General features: G+C 44.8%; 1 protein-coding gene across 1 annotated transcript in view; it reads right to left on the bottom strand.

Moving 5' to 3' along the window:
* The window catches only part of LOC117073975 (putative adhesion G protein-coupled receptor E4P), a 46,595-nt gene extending 31,448 nt beyond the window's left edge, over window positions 1–15,147 (bottom strand). The window contains exons 1-4 of the mRNA XM_033195159.1: window positions 15,097–15,147; window positions 7,469–7,554; window positions 3,797–3,847; window positions 1,312–1,434 (exon numbers count right to left, since the gene is read on the bottom strand). Coding sequence (XP_033051050.1) covers window positions 1,312–1,434; window positions 3,797–3,847; window positions 7,469–7,502 — 208 coding nt within the window. The 5' untranslated portion in view covers window positions 7,503–7,554; window positions 15,097–15,147. The remainder of the gene's footprint in view (window positions 1–1,311; window positions 1,435–3,796; window positions 3,848–7,468; window positions 7,555–15,096) is intronic.
* Between the last annotated feature and the right edge of the window lie 1,947 nt (window positions 15,148–17,094).

The raw sequence follows: 17,094 nt of genomic DNA, 5'->3' as shown, positions 1-17,094 counted from the left end.
CATAGTGCATAGCAGGGTAATAAACATAGGGTAAGTTAACACACTATTAGAAAAGCTTGGCCAGGCGCGGTGGCTCAAGCCTGTAATCCCAGCACTTTGGGAGGCCGAGACGGGTGGATCATGAGGTCAGGAGATCGAGACCATCCTGGCTAACACGGTGAAACCCCGTCTCTACTAAAAAATACAAAAAACTAGCCGGGCGAGGTGGCGGGTGCCTGTGGTCCCAGCTACTCGGGAGGCTGAGGCAGGAGAATGGTGTAAACCCGGGAGGCAGAGCTTGCAGTGAGCCGAGATCCGGCCACTGCACTCCAGCCTGGGCCACAGAGTGAGACTCCGTCACAAAAAAAAAAAAAAAAAAAAAAGAAAAGCTTGAGAGAGATGAGGAAGTCCGGGCGTGGTGGCTCATGCCTGTAATCCCAGCACTTTGGGAGGCTGAGGCGGGTGGATCACATGAGGTCAGGAGTTCAAGACCAGCCTGGCCAACATGGTGAAACCCTGTCTCTACTAAAAATACAAAAATTGCTGGGCGTTATGGTGTGTGCCTGTAATCCCAGCTACTCAGGAGGCTGAAGCAGGAGAATTGCTTGAACCCAGGAGGCGGAGGTTGCAGTGAGTTGAGATCGCGCCATTGCACTCCAGTCTGGGTGACAGAGTAAGACTCTGACTCAAAAAACAAGGCCAGGCCTGGTGGCTCACACCTGTCATCCCAGCACTTTGGGAGGCTTGAAGCGGGCGGATCACAAGGTCAGGAAATCGAAACTATCCTGGCTAACATGGTGAAACGCCGTCTCTACTAAAAACACAAAAAATTAGCCTGGCATGGTGGTGGGCGCCTGTAGTCCCAGCTACTCGGGAGGCTGAGGCAGGAGAATGGCGTGAACCTGGGAGGCAGAGCTTGCAGTGAGCCGAGATTGTGCTGCTGCACTCCATCCTGGGCAACAGAGCGAGACTCCATCTCAAAAAAAAAAAAAAAAAAAAAGAAAGAAAAAAAATCCTGGCTTATGCAATGTTTATGTGTCTTGCCGCTCCCAACCACATCAGCCTTCTCTGCTGAATGGACCAGAGCTGAGGCTCAAGCAAAGGTCCTACAGACAAAATGTGCTCTGGACCACAGATTTATACTTGTGCTCTCCATCTGAAGGACTCAGGGACAAGCACACCTGGCCGACGGCTGTACTTTATCAAATAGTCTGCCGAAGAGAGACGAGTTTTGTTTGGGCTATGGGTTTATGTGTTTTGGGCAGAGGACACATGGAACAGAATAGTTATCACTAATGAGAGATTAAATTAAAACCCCGTTAATATTTTTACCTTCACACGTCTCAGAGGACTCATGAAAGTATGTCCTGCCAGACCTGGCCCAAAAGCCGTGTTCACAGGTGCAGTGGGTGCTGTTGTGGCACTTGGCATATTTAGGGCATGGAGGACAGAAAGCTGCAGAGAAACAGAATCCATTCATTCGTCTAAGAAATATTCAGTATGCATCTACCCTGTATCAATGCTGCAGTCAGAAGAATGCCATGTTGGGAATAGTTCTGTTGGCATCCTTTTGGCACCCAGACCTTTGCTGAACACAGGGGCACACAGTGCCCAACCATGTCCCACTTCTGCCACCAACACCACTTTTGCCAGATGGGTGAACCTCCAAATGCCAGCACCTGTTTTTCTTTCCTTGAGGGCTCACCCTCGCTACCAGAATTCTCTTTGTTCATCACATGGCAGGTTAACAATGCCTTTCCTCTCATAAGTGGCTCCCTTTATCAATGATTGGTAGAAGATAGTGCATTTAAAAAAAGAAAAAGAAAAAAAAAGCCAATTTTTGCCGGGCGCAATGGTTCACGCCTGTAATCCCAGCACTTTGGGAGGCTGAGGCAGGTGGATCACGAGGTCAGGAAATTGAGACCATCCTGGCTAATATGGTGAAACCCCGTCTCTACTGAAAAAAAAAAAAAAAATAGCTGGGCATGGTGGCGGGCGCCTGTAGTCCCAGCTACTCGGGAGGCTGAGGAAGGAGAATGGCGTGAACCTGGGAGGTGGAGCTTGCAGTGAGCCAAGATTGCACCACTGCTCTCCAGCCTGGGCGACAGAGCGAGACTCCATCTAAAATTTTTAAAAAGCCAATTTCATTATTATTTTAAAAACAACACAAAATAGCAAGTGTTGGTGAGAACATAGAGAAAATGGAACCCTTGTGCACTGCTGGTAGAAATGTAAAATGATGCCTTGTCTATGAGAAACAGTATGGCAATTCCTCAAAAAATTCTAAATCGAAATTACCATATGATCTTACCATATGATCCAGCAATCACACTTCTGGGAATATACTCAAAGGAATCAAAAGCAGAGTATAGAAGAGATATTTGTCCACTCATGTTCATATCAGCATTATTCATAATAGCCAAATGTTGTATGTAATCCAGGTGCCCATGAATGAATAAATGAATGAACAAAATGCGGTCCATCCACACAATAGTATGTTATTCAGCCTTTAGAAAGAAGGAAATTCTGGCCAGGCATGGTGGCTCACACGCCTGTAATCCCAGCACTTTGGGAGGCTGAGGTGGGTGGATCACCTGAGGTCAGGAGTTTGAGACCAGCCTGACCAACATGGTGAAACCTCGTCTCTACTAAATGCAAACAAACAAACAAAAAAATTAGCTGGGCATGGTGGTGCACGCCTATAATCCCAGCTACTTGGAAGGCTGAGGTAGAAGAATCGCTTGAACCCAGGAGGCTGAGGTTGCAGTGAGCCGAGATTGTACCATTGCACCCCAGCCTGGGCAACAAGAGCGAAACTCGGTCTCAAAAAAAGAAAGAAAAAAAAAAAAGAAATGGAATTCTGACACATGCTACACCATAAATGAACCTTGGGGAATATTATGCTCCGTGAAATAAGCCAGGACAAAGCGTCAAACAATGTATGATTCCACTCCTATGAGATGCCCAGAGTCGCTGGATTCATAGAGACAGAAAGTAGAACGGTGGGTGCCAGGGCCTTGGGGAGCAGGAATGGGGAGTTCATGTTTCATAGACACAGAGTTTCAGTTCTGCAACTAGAAAGAACACTGTGGGTGGATGGCGGTGATGGCTGCATAGCCGTGCAAATGTTGAATGACATTGACCTGTACCCTTGACAATGGTTAAAAAGCTACGTTTTACCACAATTTAGAACATAGTAATAATCAATAGCTTCCTTACCCATTGAGGGGTATGAGGTGCCTGCTCCATGCCACACCCAACAGCTGCCCTCAGGGATTAAACTCCAGCTGCCCACATGTAATTTGTTTGATAAAGATCCTATATGAGCTCCTCCCCTTCCTATGCCACTGCCCACTCCCAGCTGGTGCCTCCTAGGATTCCCTCCCAGAACAACGAGTTGCTCTCAGGGTCTGCTTCTGGGGGAACCCAAGCAATGGCTTGTGGTGAAGGCAAAGTATTTCCTGGAATGACTCAAGACACAGGCTTGGGGAAAGAAAGAGGAGAGTCTAGCATCCACCAGCCATGTGACCTTGAGCCAGCTACTTTTCTGGAGGACCCTTGATCAAACGGGGATAATGTCTTTGTAGGAGTGTCATGGGGATTAACTGAGATGGTATAAGTGATGTGCTTTGCTATGTAAATGCAGATGATGGTGATAATGGAGATGGGAAAACAGCTCTTGGGATCTCCAAGGAGCCAGAAGGAAGTGCCAGAGACTCCACGCTCTGTCTCTTGAAAAAAGCTCCTTCCCTTCTCTGAAGGAAGCTTCCAGATCCCAATTTCCTTTCCTCTGGCCTTTGGCTATGAATAGACTCACCTCCAGAATTCTTGGCTTCTGATCCTGGCAGAACCAGTAAGACAATGAGACCTGGAACAGAGAGAGGAGGGGATCATTCAGACGGGGATCCCCTGGACTCTGCTTGGCTGAAGGCTGGGTGAGTTAGGGGCGACTAACCCTAACTCTTTGCCCAGTCACACGTGCAAGCTTTACCATAGCGTCTTCCAGGCAGGTTATAAACACAAGAGTCACAGATTTGGACATCATATCCTTCTAAAGTATGGGAAGTGCATCTGATTGGAGCTGTGTTTCCCAATTTCAGAAAACCCAGCAGCGAATTCAGCTTCTTCTCTATGTCCTAGCACCAAAAGACCAAGTTGGCAATCTCCTTTCTATATTCAACAGTTTATTTTTGTTTTTTGTTTTTTGTTTTTTTTTGAGACGGAGTCTCGCTCTGTCACCCAGGCTGGAGTACAGTGGCCGGATCTCAGCTCACTGCAAGCTCCGCCTCCCGGGTTTACGCCATTCTCCTGCCTCAGCCTCCCGAGTAGCTGGGACTACAGGCGCCCGCCACCCCGCCCGGCTAGTTTTTTGTATTTTTTAGTAGAAACGGGGTTTCACTGTGTTAGCCAGGATGGTCTCGATCTCCTGACCTCGTGATCCGCCCGTCTCGGCCTCCCAAAGTGCTGGGATTATAGGCTTGAGCCACTGCGCCCGGCCTCAACAGTTTATTTTAATATCAGTCCGGACCTCAAACCACACACTGTTCAAGAAAAATATAAACGGAAACCCTGTAGGTCCTTTTAAATTTTCCATTAGCAACATTTTTTTTTGTCTTTTGAGACAGAGTTTTGCTCTGTTGCCCAGGCTGGATTGTAACGGCATGTTTTCGACTCACTGCAACCTCCAGCTCCCGGGTTCAAGCAATTCTCCCGCCTCAGCCTCCCGAGTAGCTGGGATTACAGGCACCTGCCACCATGCCTGGATAATTTTTGTATTTTTAGTAGAGATGGGGCTCTACCATATTGGCCAGGCTCGTCTCAAACTCATGACCTCAACTGATTTGCATGCCTCGGCCTCCCAAAGTGCTGGGATTATAGGTGTGAGCCACCACACCTGGCCATCTATTAGCCACATTTTTAAAAAGCAAAGAGAAACACTTGAAATTAATTTTGATAATTTTTTTAGTTCAATGTAGTTGAAATACATTACCATTCCAATACACAATCAATATGCAATAAATAATTCGTCCATTATTTAAATTTATATGTGTTTATTAGGTCTTTGAAATCTGGTATGCATGTTGTACAGACGGTACATGTCCGTTTGGACTAGACTCATTCTGAGTGCTCAGTAGCCATGCCCGGCTGACGACAGTGTAGGTTTAATCCTTAGGAAATAGGGTTTCCTCTGAGGTATGAGGAGATTTGAATATTCATGGGGCATGAGAATCCTGGGAGTTCAGATATTTTGAAAAATGTGGAATGGATAATGATGATTTGAAGATGATCTCTTCCTGCTGCCATGTTGTTAGACTAAAGTTAAATACATACACTGGGGATGAACTCAGAAATGCAGAAAGCTTCTGCACCTATTTCTTCCTGGATTATCTAACATCACTCCCTTAAGGCAAATACGCTTGGAATGACCAGGCACTTGAAGAAGGAATTTTTTTCCTATTCCTTCCGTTGCAAGGTGGTTCTGCGGGAACCATTTGCTAAAATACGGAGGCATGTGCTTCTGTGAACGATGCCAGCCCCGAGATGGTGTAAGCATGGCAAATAATACCTCGGAGATTGGATTTGGGTCATGCTCATGGTCCATTCGAGTTATCAAAGAACAAGGCAAGGTACCTGGCCAAGATAAAGTCACCTGCTCCTATCTCACCCATTGTATTTACTATTTTCAATATCATGCATGCTATTTTCAATATCATGCATACTGATGAAAACATTATGTTTAAAGATTTATAATATTAGGTTATCTCTTATGACATTTTGCTTTGTTTTGTTTTTGTTTCTTTTTTATTGAGACGGAGTCTTGCTCTGTCTCCCGGGCTAGAGTGCAGTGGCGCGATCTCAGCTCACTGTAACCTCTGCCTCCCAGGTTCAAGCAATTCTCTTGCCTCAGCCTCCCAAGTAGCTGGGATTACAGGCACGCGCCACCACGCCTGGCTAATTTTTGCATTTTTAGTAGAGATGGGGTTTCACCATGTTGGCCAGGCTACTCTCGAACTCCTGACCTCGTGATCTGCCCACCTCGGCCTCCCAAAGTGCTGGGATTACAGCCGTGAGCCACCACGCCTGGCTGACAGGGCCATTTTTCTGAGCCAAAACACTCAACACCAATTTTCCTGTGAATCATTTTTGTTTTTTTCAGAGAGAAATATCACTTGATTCCCATAGGGTAGGGGTCAGCAAACTGGACCTATGAGTTGAGATGACTTTTATATTTTTTACATAAAACATTTTAAATGGTTGAAAAAAATCAAAAGAAGAATAATACTTAATGGCCATGAAAAAGATACGAATTTTAGCTGCTTACGTCTGTAAATAAAGTTTTATTGACACACAGCCACATCCATTCATTTCCATAAGGCCTATGGATGCTTTAGGGCTGGAACAGCTGAATTGAGTAGTTAAGGCAGAGGCCATATGGCCCACAGACTGAAATACAAACTATCTGTCCCTTTACAGAAAAAAATGTGCCCACCCCTTACATACAGTATGGAACATCACTTACCTGTAAGGTCTCCTAACAAACCTTCCGTCCTTAAACTGTATCTGATGCCTCCTACGGAGATTTCTTTTTCTTATCTCTAAGACCCTAAATTCCAAAGGACAGGGTGGGAAGGTCTAGGTTGTAAGTTACTGAGCTATGATGCTCCAAGCATGGACCTCCTTAGTGTCAATCCATATAGCAGATATTTGAAGTGACCCTTTAGCCTACCCCAGAGGGGGTTCCTATGAATGCAGATGACATTCTTTTTCTTCCTTTCTTTCTTTCTTTCTTTTATTTTCTGAGATGGAGAGTCTCACTCTGTCACCCAGGGCTGGAGTGCAGTGGCGGAATCTTGGCTCACTGCAACCTCTGCCTTCTGGGTTCAAGCAATTCTCCTGCCTCAGCCTCCAGAGTAGCTAGGATTACAGGCATCCGACACCATGGCTGGCTAATTTTTTTTTGTATTTTTAGTAGAGACGGGGTTTCACCGTGTTGGCCAGGCTGGTTTCGAATTCCCGACCTTAAGTGAGTCACCTGCCTTGGCTTCCTAAAGTGCTAGGATTACAGGCGTGAGCCACCGTGCCTGGCCGCAGATGACTTTCTGTCTCTCTCTGCAAGAGTGCATTGTACTGCACTCAGCTGGGGAGTAGGCCAGAAATGTGGGGACTTACACTGTCTCTTGGAGGTCCCCAGCAGGACAGCACCCCACCTACCCGCAGTGGTAACCCCCTCACTAACACGCCTTCAGCAGCTCTTCCACCTTCCTTGTGTGACCTCCCCACACCCTCCTTTCCTGGGATCCCCTCCCAAATAAACTATTTACGCACACGAGTCCTTGTTTTGGTTCTGCTTTGTGGCAGCCCAGCCTGACTCGAGATGAGAGTTTCTAACAGGACAGGCACACGCAGTTAATGCTGGAGAAAATGCCAGATTTGAAGGAGGATACCAGGGGCATGAGGAGAGGGGAAAGGAGTTCTTAGTTCCACTTACCGGAGAGCAGGACCAGGAGGCACGTGCTCCCCATAGCGCTGAGATGCCGGGAACAATCTCTCTCAAGCAGGACGCGGTCAGAGTGCCTGGAATGAATAGGCCCCATGAAATCCCATTTCTGATGGTCCCAAGTTCAGAAGCCACGTGGCCAACGCTTATCAAAATGTAAGGCCGAGGCAGGAGAATTGCTTGAAACCAGAAGGCAGACGTAGCAGTGAGCCGAGATCGCACCACTGCACTCCAGGCTGGGCAACAGAGCAAGACTCCATCTGGAAACCAACCAACCAACCAACAAACAAACAAACAAAAAAAAAACCTTTCATCTCTCCCTCTCGTTTGACCCAGTAATTCTGCCTCTGGTTAACTCTCTCAAGGAAAAGACCCTGCAAGGATGATCATAGCACATTTGGTTATAGGGAACAAGTTTATCACTCAACAAATGCTAAAAAACGGATGCATCTGATGAAATATCCGGCTGGAATTTAAAATCCTGTTCTATGGCAATCAGCAAGATCGAGAGTGGAAAACTCCACTGGGCAAACTACTCACTTTTTCTTTCTTTCTTTCTTTCTTTTTTTTTTACATTGCTGTCATTGATTTATTTTTAATTTTTAATTCATAAATAATTATATATGCTTATGGGCTATAATATGATGTTTTGACTTATGTTGACATTGTGGAATATATTTTTTTTTTTTTCTGCTCTATCGCCTAGGCTGGAGTGCAGTGGCGTGATCTCAGCTCACTGCAAGCTCCGCTTCCCGAGTTCACGCCATTCTCCTGCCTCAGCCTCCGGAGTAGCTGGGACTACAGGCTCCCGCCACCACGCCGGGCTAGTTTGTTTTGCATTTTTAGTAGAGACAGGGTTTTACCATGTTAGCCAGGATGGTCTCTATCTCCTGACCTTGTGATCCGCCCGCCTCGGCCTCCCAAAGTGCTGTGATTACAGGCGTGAGCCACCGCGCCCAACTGACATTGTGGAATGATTAAATCAAGACAATTAACATATGCATCACCTCACATACCTATCGTTTTTCGGTATGAGAACTTTTAAAATTTATTCTTTTGGTAATTTTGAAATATATAATATAGGCCAGGCACGGCGGCTCATGCCTTTAATCCCAGCACGTTGGGAGAACAAGATGGGCAGATCACCTGAGGTCAGGAGTTAGAGACCAGCCTGGTCAACATGGTGAAACCCCATCTCTACTAACAATACAAAAATTAGCCGGGTGTGGTGGCAGGTGCCTGTAATCTCAGCTACTGGGGAGGCTGAGGCAGGAGAATCACTTGAATCTGGGAGGTAGAGGCTGCAGTGAGCTGAGACCGTGCCACTGCCCTCTAACCTGGGTGATAGAGCAAGACTCCATCTCAAAAAATAAAAAAAGAAACACATATGTACACATATATTTATATGAAAGGCTACTATCTCCTCTGTTTTAGGCAAATGTTAGCATTCTATATACAATTATCTATATTTGCATGTGTGTATGGGTGTTTATATGTGTACACACAAAATCATACATACAAATGTACAAACATATAAATGCATCAAATGCATGTGTATGTGTATGATAATTTTGTATTTGCATAAAATATTCCTGGAAGGTACCTAAGAAACTCATAGCATCCGTTACATTTGAAAACAAATGTATGCGGGGCTTAACACCTAGGTGATGGGTTGATAGGTGCAGCAAACCACCATGGCACATGTTTACCTACGTAACAAACTCACACGTACTGCACATATATCCCAGGACTAAAAATAAAGTAAAATTTATTTATTTAGAGACGGAGTCTCACTCTGTTGCCCAGGCTGGAGTGCAATGGCCCGATCTCGGCTCACTGCAACCTCTGCATCCCGGGTTCAAGCGATTCTCCTACCTCAGCCTCCCAAGTAGCTGGGATAACAGGCACCCGCCACTATGACTGGCTAATTTTTTATAGTTTTAGTAGAGACGGGGTTTTGTCATGTTGGCTAGGCTGGCCCTCCTCGGCCTCCCAAAATGCTGGGATTACAGGCGTGAGCCACTGCACCCAGCCTAAAATAAAATAAAATATTTTTTAAAAAGAGAAAGAAACTAAGTGACTGGGAAGCCGAGGCAAGGAGACTTTTCAGTTTATCCTCTTCTATCTTTTGAATTTTGAGCCAAGTGAAGGTCTTTTCTATTCAAAACATAAATCATTTCTAACAGAGAAAATAGTGGAAGTAATAGACATCATTATAAATGAGCCTTTCTGGCCGTGGTACCCAGGCTGGAGCACAGTGGCGTGATCTCGTCTCGCTGTAACCTCCGCCTCCGGGGTTCAAGCAATTCTCCTGTCTCAGCCTCCCTAGTAGCTGGGATGACAGGCCCCCGCCACTATGCTCAGCTAATTTTTGTATGTTCTAAGTAGAGACAGAGTTTCACCATGTTGGTCAGGCTGGTCTCAAACTCCTGACCTCTGGTGATCCACCCGCCTGGGCCTCCCAAAGTGCTGGGATTATAGGTGTGAGCCACCAAGCCAGGCCTAAATGAGTCTTTCAAAGAAGACTTTAAGAAGCATTGTAGTAAGCATTTGCCTATGGATATCAATTTAAAATGCAGAAAGCACTCTCCTAAGGTAATGTCGGCGGCCAACTGGGGTTTAAGATAAAACCTCCAGTGCACATTAGCAAAGATGATATGCTCTGCAGATATGTGAAGCCTTTCAAAGGCGCTGCCAATGATGATGGAGGCACTGATGGAGAAGATGCTTTAAGTAGTTTGCAGAAAAGTTTCACAAAATGTAAGCAGGAAGGAAAACAACAATTATGTGCAACGCAAACAATCCGATATCACATGCAAAAAATAATATTGTAGGAGGCTATTAGAACAACATAGGGCCGGACGCGGTGGGTCACACCTATAATCCCAGCCCTTTGGAGGGCAGAGGCGGGTGGATCACTTGAGGTCAGGAGTTTGAGACCAGCCTGACCAACATGGTGACACCCCGTCTCTACTAAAAACTCAAAATTATCCGGGCATGGTGGCGAGTGCCTGTAATCCCAGCTACTTGGGAGGCTGAGACATGAGAATCACTTGAACCAGGAGGTGGAGGCTGCAGTGACCTGAGATCAAACCACTACACTCTAGCCTGGGTGACAAAGCGAGACTTGTCTCAAAACAAAAAACAAAAAACAAAAAAACCCATAGAAAGTGATTATGACGTAGCATTAGGATCAAAAGGAGGTTATATGATTCTATCATTACACATTGTATGCATGTATCAAAATATATCATATGTAACTCACACATATGTACCACTATTATGTATCAATACAAAATGTAGGTTATAAAGAAAGTATATAATATCACATGTAAGAGAATTTTAAATGTTAATAGAAGAATGTCGGTATGAGTGATTTCAAATTTCTCTTTATTCAGCTGTAATTCTAAATTAGGTACATTGCCTTAGCAATAAAAATAATAATATAATGAAGTGTTTTAATAAAAGAGGAAACAAAATTACTTTTTTTGTTTGTTTGTTTTTGAGACAGGGTCTCACTCTGTCGCCCAGACTGGAGTGCAGTGACATAATCTTGGCTCACCGCAACCTCCACCTCCCAGGTTCAAGCGAATCTCCTGCCTCAGCCTCCCAAGCAGCTGGGATTACAGGCACCTGCCACCACACCCAGCTAATTTTTGTATTTTTAGTAGAGACGTTTCACCATGTTGGCCAGGCTAGTCTCGAATTCCTGACCTCAAGTGATCCACCCACCTCATTCTCCCAATGTGTTGAGATTACAGGCATGAGTCACCGCGCCCAGCCACAAAATGACTTTAAAAATTGTTCTTGAGAGGTCTGCTTTGATACTCCTGCTTTGATATATTCATGCTGCTTTGATCTCTGAGTTTGGAATCTGTTGGGGCTGCCTGTGTGTTTACGTGGCAGTTCTCTATCCATGCTTCATGCACAGTTACATACTGGCCCTACACAGTTAGATGGCTTTAGAATTTGGTGCACAGGCAAACCTGGGTTTGAATCCCAAATCTACAACTACTAGTTTAGTGGCTCTGAGGTTGTGACTTTACCTCCAAGCCTCTCATCTGCAAAACGTAGCTAAGAAAGAGCACATATTTTACAGTTTCATGCTGATTCAGTGAGACGACCCTTCACACCTGCCGGCATGTGGTACGTCCTGAATAAAGTTACCTGTGAAGGAAAGAGGGAAGGATGACAATGGTGGTAGTGGTGGTGGTGGTCGTAGTGGATGTGATAGTAGTGGTCGTGATGGTAATGGTGGTGATGGCAGTGGAGATCATAATGATGGTGGAGGTAGTGATGAAGGTGGCAGTGGTGGTGATGGTCCTGATGGTGGTTATGATGGTGGACTTGATAGTAATGGTGATAGCAATGGTGGCAAAAGTGGTGGTGATGGTGATGGTGGTGATGGTGATGGTGGCAAGGGTGATGGTGGTAATCATGGTGATGGTGGTGATGGTGTCAATGGTGATGGTGGTGGTGGTAATAATGGTGACGGTAGTGATGGGAATGGTGGCAATGGTGATGGTGATGGTGGTAATAGCAGTGATGGTGGTGATGGTGATAGTGTCAGTGGCGATGATGGTGGTGGTGATGGTGTCAATGGTGATGGTGATGGTGGTAATAATGGTGATAGTGGTGATGGTGATATTGGCAATGGTGATGGTGGTGGTGGTAATAATAGTGATGGTAGTGATGGGGATGGTGGCAATGGTGATGGTGGTGATGGTAATGGTGGTGGTGATGATGGTGGCAATGGTGATGGTGGTGATGGTAATGGTGGTGGTGATGATGGTGGCAATGGTGATGGTGGTGATGGTAATGGTGGTGGTGATGATGGTGGCAATGATGGTGGTGATGGTAATGGTGGTGGTGATGATGGTGGCGATGGTGATGGTGGTGATGGTAATGGTGGTGGTGATGATGGTGGCAATGGTGATGGTGGTGATGGTAATGGTGGTGGTGATGATGGTGGCAATGGTGATGGTGGTGATGGTAATGGTGGTGGTGATGATGGTGGTAGTGATGGTGGTGATGGTAATGGTGGTGGTGATGATGGTGGTAATGATGGTGGTGATGGTAATGGTGGTGGTGATGATGGTGGTAGTGATGGTGGTGATGGTAATGGTGGTGGTGATGATGGTGGCAATGGTGATGGTGGTGATGGTAATGGTGGTGGTGATGATGATGGTGGTAATGATGGTGGTGATGGTAATGGTGGTGATGGTGATGCCGGTGGTAGTAATGGTGATGGTGGTAATGATGATGATAGTGATGATGGTGCTGATAGTGATGGTGATGGCAGTGATGGTAATAGTGAAGGGGGACAGCATGGTTGTGGTGATGGTAGCAAGGATGGTGGAAGTGACAGTAATGCTGATGGTGATGATGGTGATGACAGAGGTCATGGAGATCTCTCACGTCCTTTTCCTGACCCCAATTGTAATCACAACTTTGCATGCTGAAGACTGACTTTTTACCCAGTGGTGATGAGAATTAACAAGGGTCCTGTGAAGTCCCCACAGGAACACAGTAGTGGCCTAAGAAGACCCATCCCATGGAACCACTTATTCCTAAGCAGGCCAGCTGCATAGTATGCATTGGAATCCTGCTTGCAAATCAAATTTTGCTGCAGATGCTTCTCTCATCCCTTCCATTACTGCCTCCTAAAATCACTTACGGACCTTCTACTATGGGCCAAGTGCCTTACGAACTTTGTGGCTAATATGGCTATTCCCTTATTGAAAGCCACAACCATCTTATGATGTCGGTTTTTATTTTATTTTATTTTATTATCTTTTTTTTTGAGATGGAGTCTCTCTTTGTCACCCAGTGGTGTGATCTCAGCTCACTACAACCTCTGCCTCCTGGGTTCAAGCAATTCTCCTGCCTCAGCCTCCCGAGTAGCTGGGACTACAGGTGCGCATCACCATACCCAGCTAATTTTTGTATTTTTAGTAGACATAGGGTTTCGCCACGTTGGCCAGGCTGGTCTGGAACTCCTGACCTCAGGTGATCCACCCACCTTGGCCTCCCAAAGTGCTGGGATTACAGGTGTGAGCCACCATGCCCGGCCATGATGTAGGTCTTATAATTTTATGTCTCCTCAGTCTTCAGATGAGGAAATTGAGGTTCCAAACAATGATATCATTTGCTCAAGATTGTGCTGCTAGGAAAATACAAATCTAAGACTTGGACGACATCAGCTTAAGTCCAAAGCCCACGCGCAACCACCTCACCAAGGTCATAAACTCCAAGGTCTCCTAGGATCTAGACATGCAACATAAATACATAAGGCCATTGGTGGGAAATAATAAGGACTGTGAGGAACTGGACACCAAAGACTATCTAGAGACACCCACACCCACGTTTTCCTTAAATACAGAACCAGGAGGCCAATCACTTGCAATCTCTACTTCACTGAAATCAAATTCTGTCATGGAAACCTTGTGTCCCGCTGGTGGAGTTATACTTGATTACTTTCTGGATACCTTTCCTCTTTCAACCTTTGTCTTCTTTTCAGAGTCGTGTTGCTCCATCCTTCAAAAAGTCTATTCTAAAATATAACTGGAAAATTCTCAATGAAAAGAACCCCTGTCCAGATAAGGGCGTTTCTTTGCTAAGGCCTCATTTGAAACAAGTTTAACTAAAGTGAGTATTTTGAAAGGAATAAGGGGGTAAGATTTTTCACAACAGCCGAGGCCTCTAGGGATGCTGATTTGGAGAGGACTTTTGACCATCACCAATTATAAGAAAAGAATTTCACATCAGAGAGAAAGAGAGGCAGACACAGAGAACTGAGCCAAGGATCACACACAAAGAAACTCACTATTTGCAGCGACCGATAATATCTAATTATAGTTGTTTTCATTTCTGCTTGTTGCCTTGGTGGTTGTTACCCACTAAGGTGGTGCCATGGTGGCACATGCTAAGGACTGACCTTTTACCCAGTGGTAATGAGAATTAACAAGGGTCCTGTGAAGTCCCCACAGGAACACAGTAGTGGCCTAAGAAGACCCATCCACTGAAAGCGACCAGCCTCCTCCAGTGGGTCATAACTAGCTTGTTGAAAAAGTTGACCTGTAAATCTCTCTGCTTTGATCATGAATAAAGCACCAAACCCTTCCACCATGATAATGACGATGACTGTGAGACAGGCATTTAAACACATGTGCTGATGTGTATATTATGGATGTGAGGTGTATGAAAAAGCTGCTAATTCATCCTACAGACTTAGGAAACTGGCTCATCTTTTTAGATCTTGTTTTCCTTGTTTTTTATAACATGTTCGTTATAAGCTATGTTCATCTTAGATTATTCTCGAATCCTGATCATTTTAGTTCACCTTAAGCCCCTTTACGCACCATTGCCCCCTTCTTTGTGCGTGATAAGGCATCCCAGCAGATTTCACACTATCGCATAACAACACACACACTCCTTGCCCAAGCAGAAGTGGAAAAAATGAATGTGAGATAGAAGCCGTCATAGCAGCTCTCAAGAAATAAAGTAACCGGACAAGTAATGAGGCCTCCTTGAAAATGTTTCCAGAATGAGAATATTTTTCTTAGATTCAGGATCACAAGTAAAACATTTCCTATTTTCTATAGGAAGATACTACTTACCCTAAAGATGAAAAGTCCTTGCCTCTCGCTGAGCCTGGTAGCTTCTCAGAACTGACAGAAGAGGAAGTATGTTGCTTTTTATCTTGAGCTCCGGTTTCTCAAGGAGTCTTGTGGGTGACAAGGGAGGCTGCGTTGTTGTTTGGGGAGTTTGCATAATGCAGGGTCTATTAGTTCTCCTTCCATTGCCATAATTTAAGTGGTCCATTATCATGGTGGACCATATCAAAGTGCCTCAGAAAATGAACGGGGAAATGGTGATGGTGGTCAATGGGAAATGGAGAGTGATAATGGAGAGTGAGGCCAACTCCCAAGGACATGGCTTCCACTTCAAAGAGGTCTCTTAATTTAATTTTCACTACCACAGTTGAAGGCCAGAGTGTGGAAAGGAGTCAGCATATCTTTGTAGAGCTTAATTTCCTGTTCCAGTTGACCAACTTGGGAAAATGACTTATCCATATTCTTGGTCTTTGGGATGGTACCATTTAACAGAATTACACTGATAGACTTGGCTGATAAGATTTTCAACTGGTTTCATTAGGGTGGTATTCTGAAATTGTTGTCTCATTTGTATTAGAAGAATCTTTGTAAGACCCAGCATGAATATGGCAAATAATGCCCTAATTTGGCAAGTCCAAATACACAACAAGCAATTTACTCCTTGTCTTGATTTTATTACATGTATGAAACATGGTCTTACTATCCCAAACGTTAACACCTTCATCTTTCTGTTTTTCATTTATTTTTATAAATTCATAAGAGTAAATGCAATAAATTATGCAACTAATCACATAGATACAGCTGTATACCTGGACTGGTAATCACCTCCTCCATGTACTACTCAAAATGTTTGCTACATCGTCTTTTTTTTGAGATGGAGTTTCACTCTTGTCGCCCAGGCTGGAGTGCAATGGCACAATCTTGCCTCATTGCAACCTCTGCCTCCTGGGTTCAAGCGATTCTCCTGCCTCAGCCTCCCCAGTAGCTGGGATTACAGGCACACACCACCACGCCCAGCTAATTTTTGTGTTTTTAGTAGAGACAGGATTTCCTCCATGTTGGCAAGGCTGGTCTCGAACTCCTAACGTTGGGTGATCTGCCCGCTTCAGCCTCCCAAAGTGCTGGGATTACAGGCGTGAGCCACTGTGCTCAGCCTGCTGCATCATCTTTCAAATGACAAATGAAAATCGGATTCAGCCTGCCATTGTAAGCTGTACTGAAGAGAAATTGAATGTAAAATGGAAATGCCTAAACCCAAAGGAAGTCCCTGAAATTCTGAGTATTCTGTGTGCTCATGGCCCAATTCTGCACGCGACAGATTGCACCCTGGGATGGAAGAATTCTCCATCTTTAAGTGTAGTCTCTGGTTCTTATCTTGGCCATGTGACTGGCTTTGGCCAATGAAACAACAGCTAACAGAATGCAAAAAAAAATGCTAGCCTACTGGAGTGTAAGAAGCCATGTGAAAGAAACCAAAGCTTGATAGCCAATCATTCATCACTTCGGTTGCCAATCTGCCAATCACCACACGTGTGGGTAAGACCATGTCAGATCATCCATTCAACCAGCATATCCTCCAACTGACCACAAACACATATGAATGGAACCAACAAGCCAGCCCAGATCTGAAGAAATGTCCACAGAATTGTGAACTAAGTGAAATAGTTGTTATTTTAAGCAAAAAAAAAAAAAAAGAAAAAGAAAAAAGAAAAAAAATTCAATGAGGAGAGGATGGTTTGTTATACACCCAAGGCCAACTGAGACACTTCCCAAGGTATGCTGGAATAAGTTATTTGCACTCATGTTGTCAGACATGGTATTATTTAACTTTGCCTCCCAAACGCAGCTGATTGGAACATGGATTGGTCCATATGGCAAACAACAACTTATGAGATGGCCAAGAAGATAAGCGTACCTTCAAATAGTTCTGTATATTGAATACTGACTGACGAATCCATTCAGCCAGTGTCTCTCTTGAAGAATCTGAAAGTCCCGGAAAGG

This window comes from Trachypithecus francoisi, unplaced genomic scaffold (genome assembly GCF_009764315.1).
Source record: "Trachypithecus francoisi isolate TF-2019V2 unplaced genomic scaffold, Tfra_2.0 Lachesis_group5, whole genome shotgun sequence".
NCBI lineage: Eukaryota > Metazoa > Chordata > Mammalia > Primates > Cercopithecidae > Trachypithecus > Trachypithecus francoisi.
The sequence above is the reverse complement of the archived record's forward strand: the minus strand, read 5'-3'. Positions and strand labels throughout refer to the sequence as shown.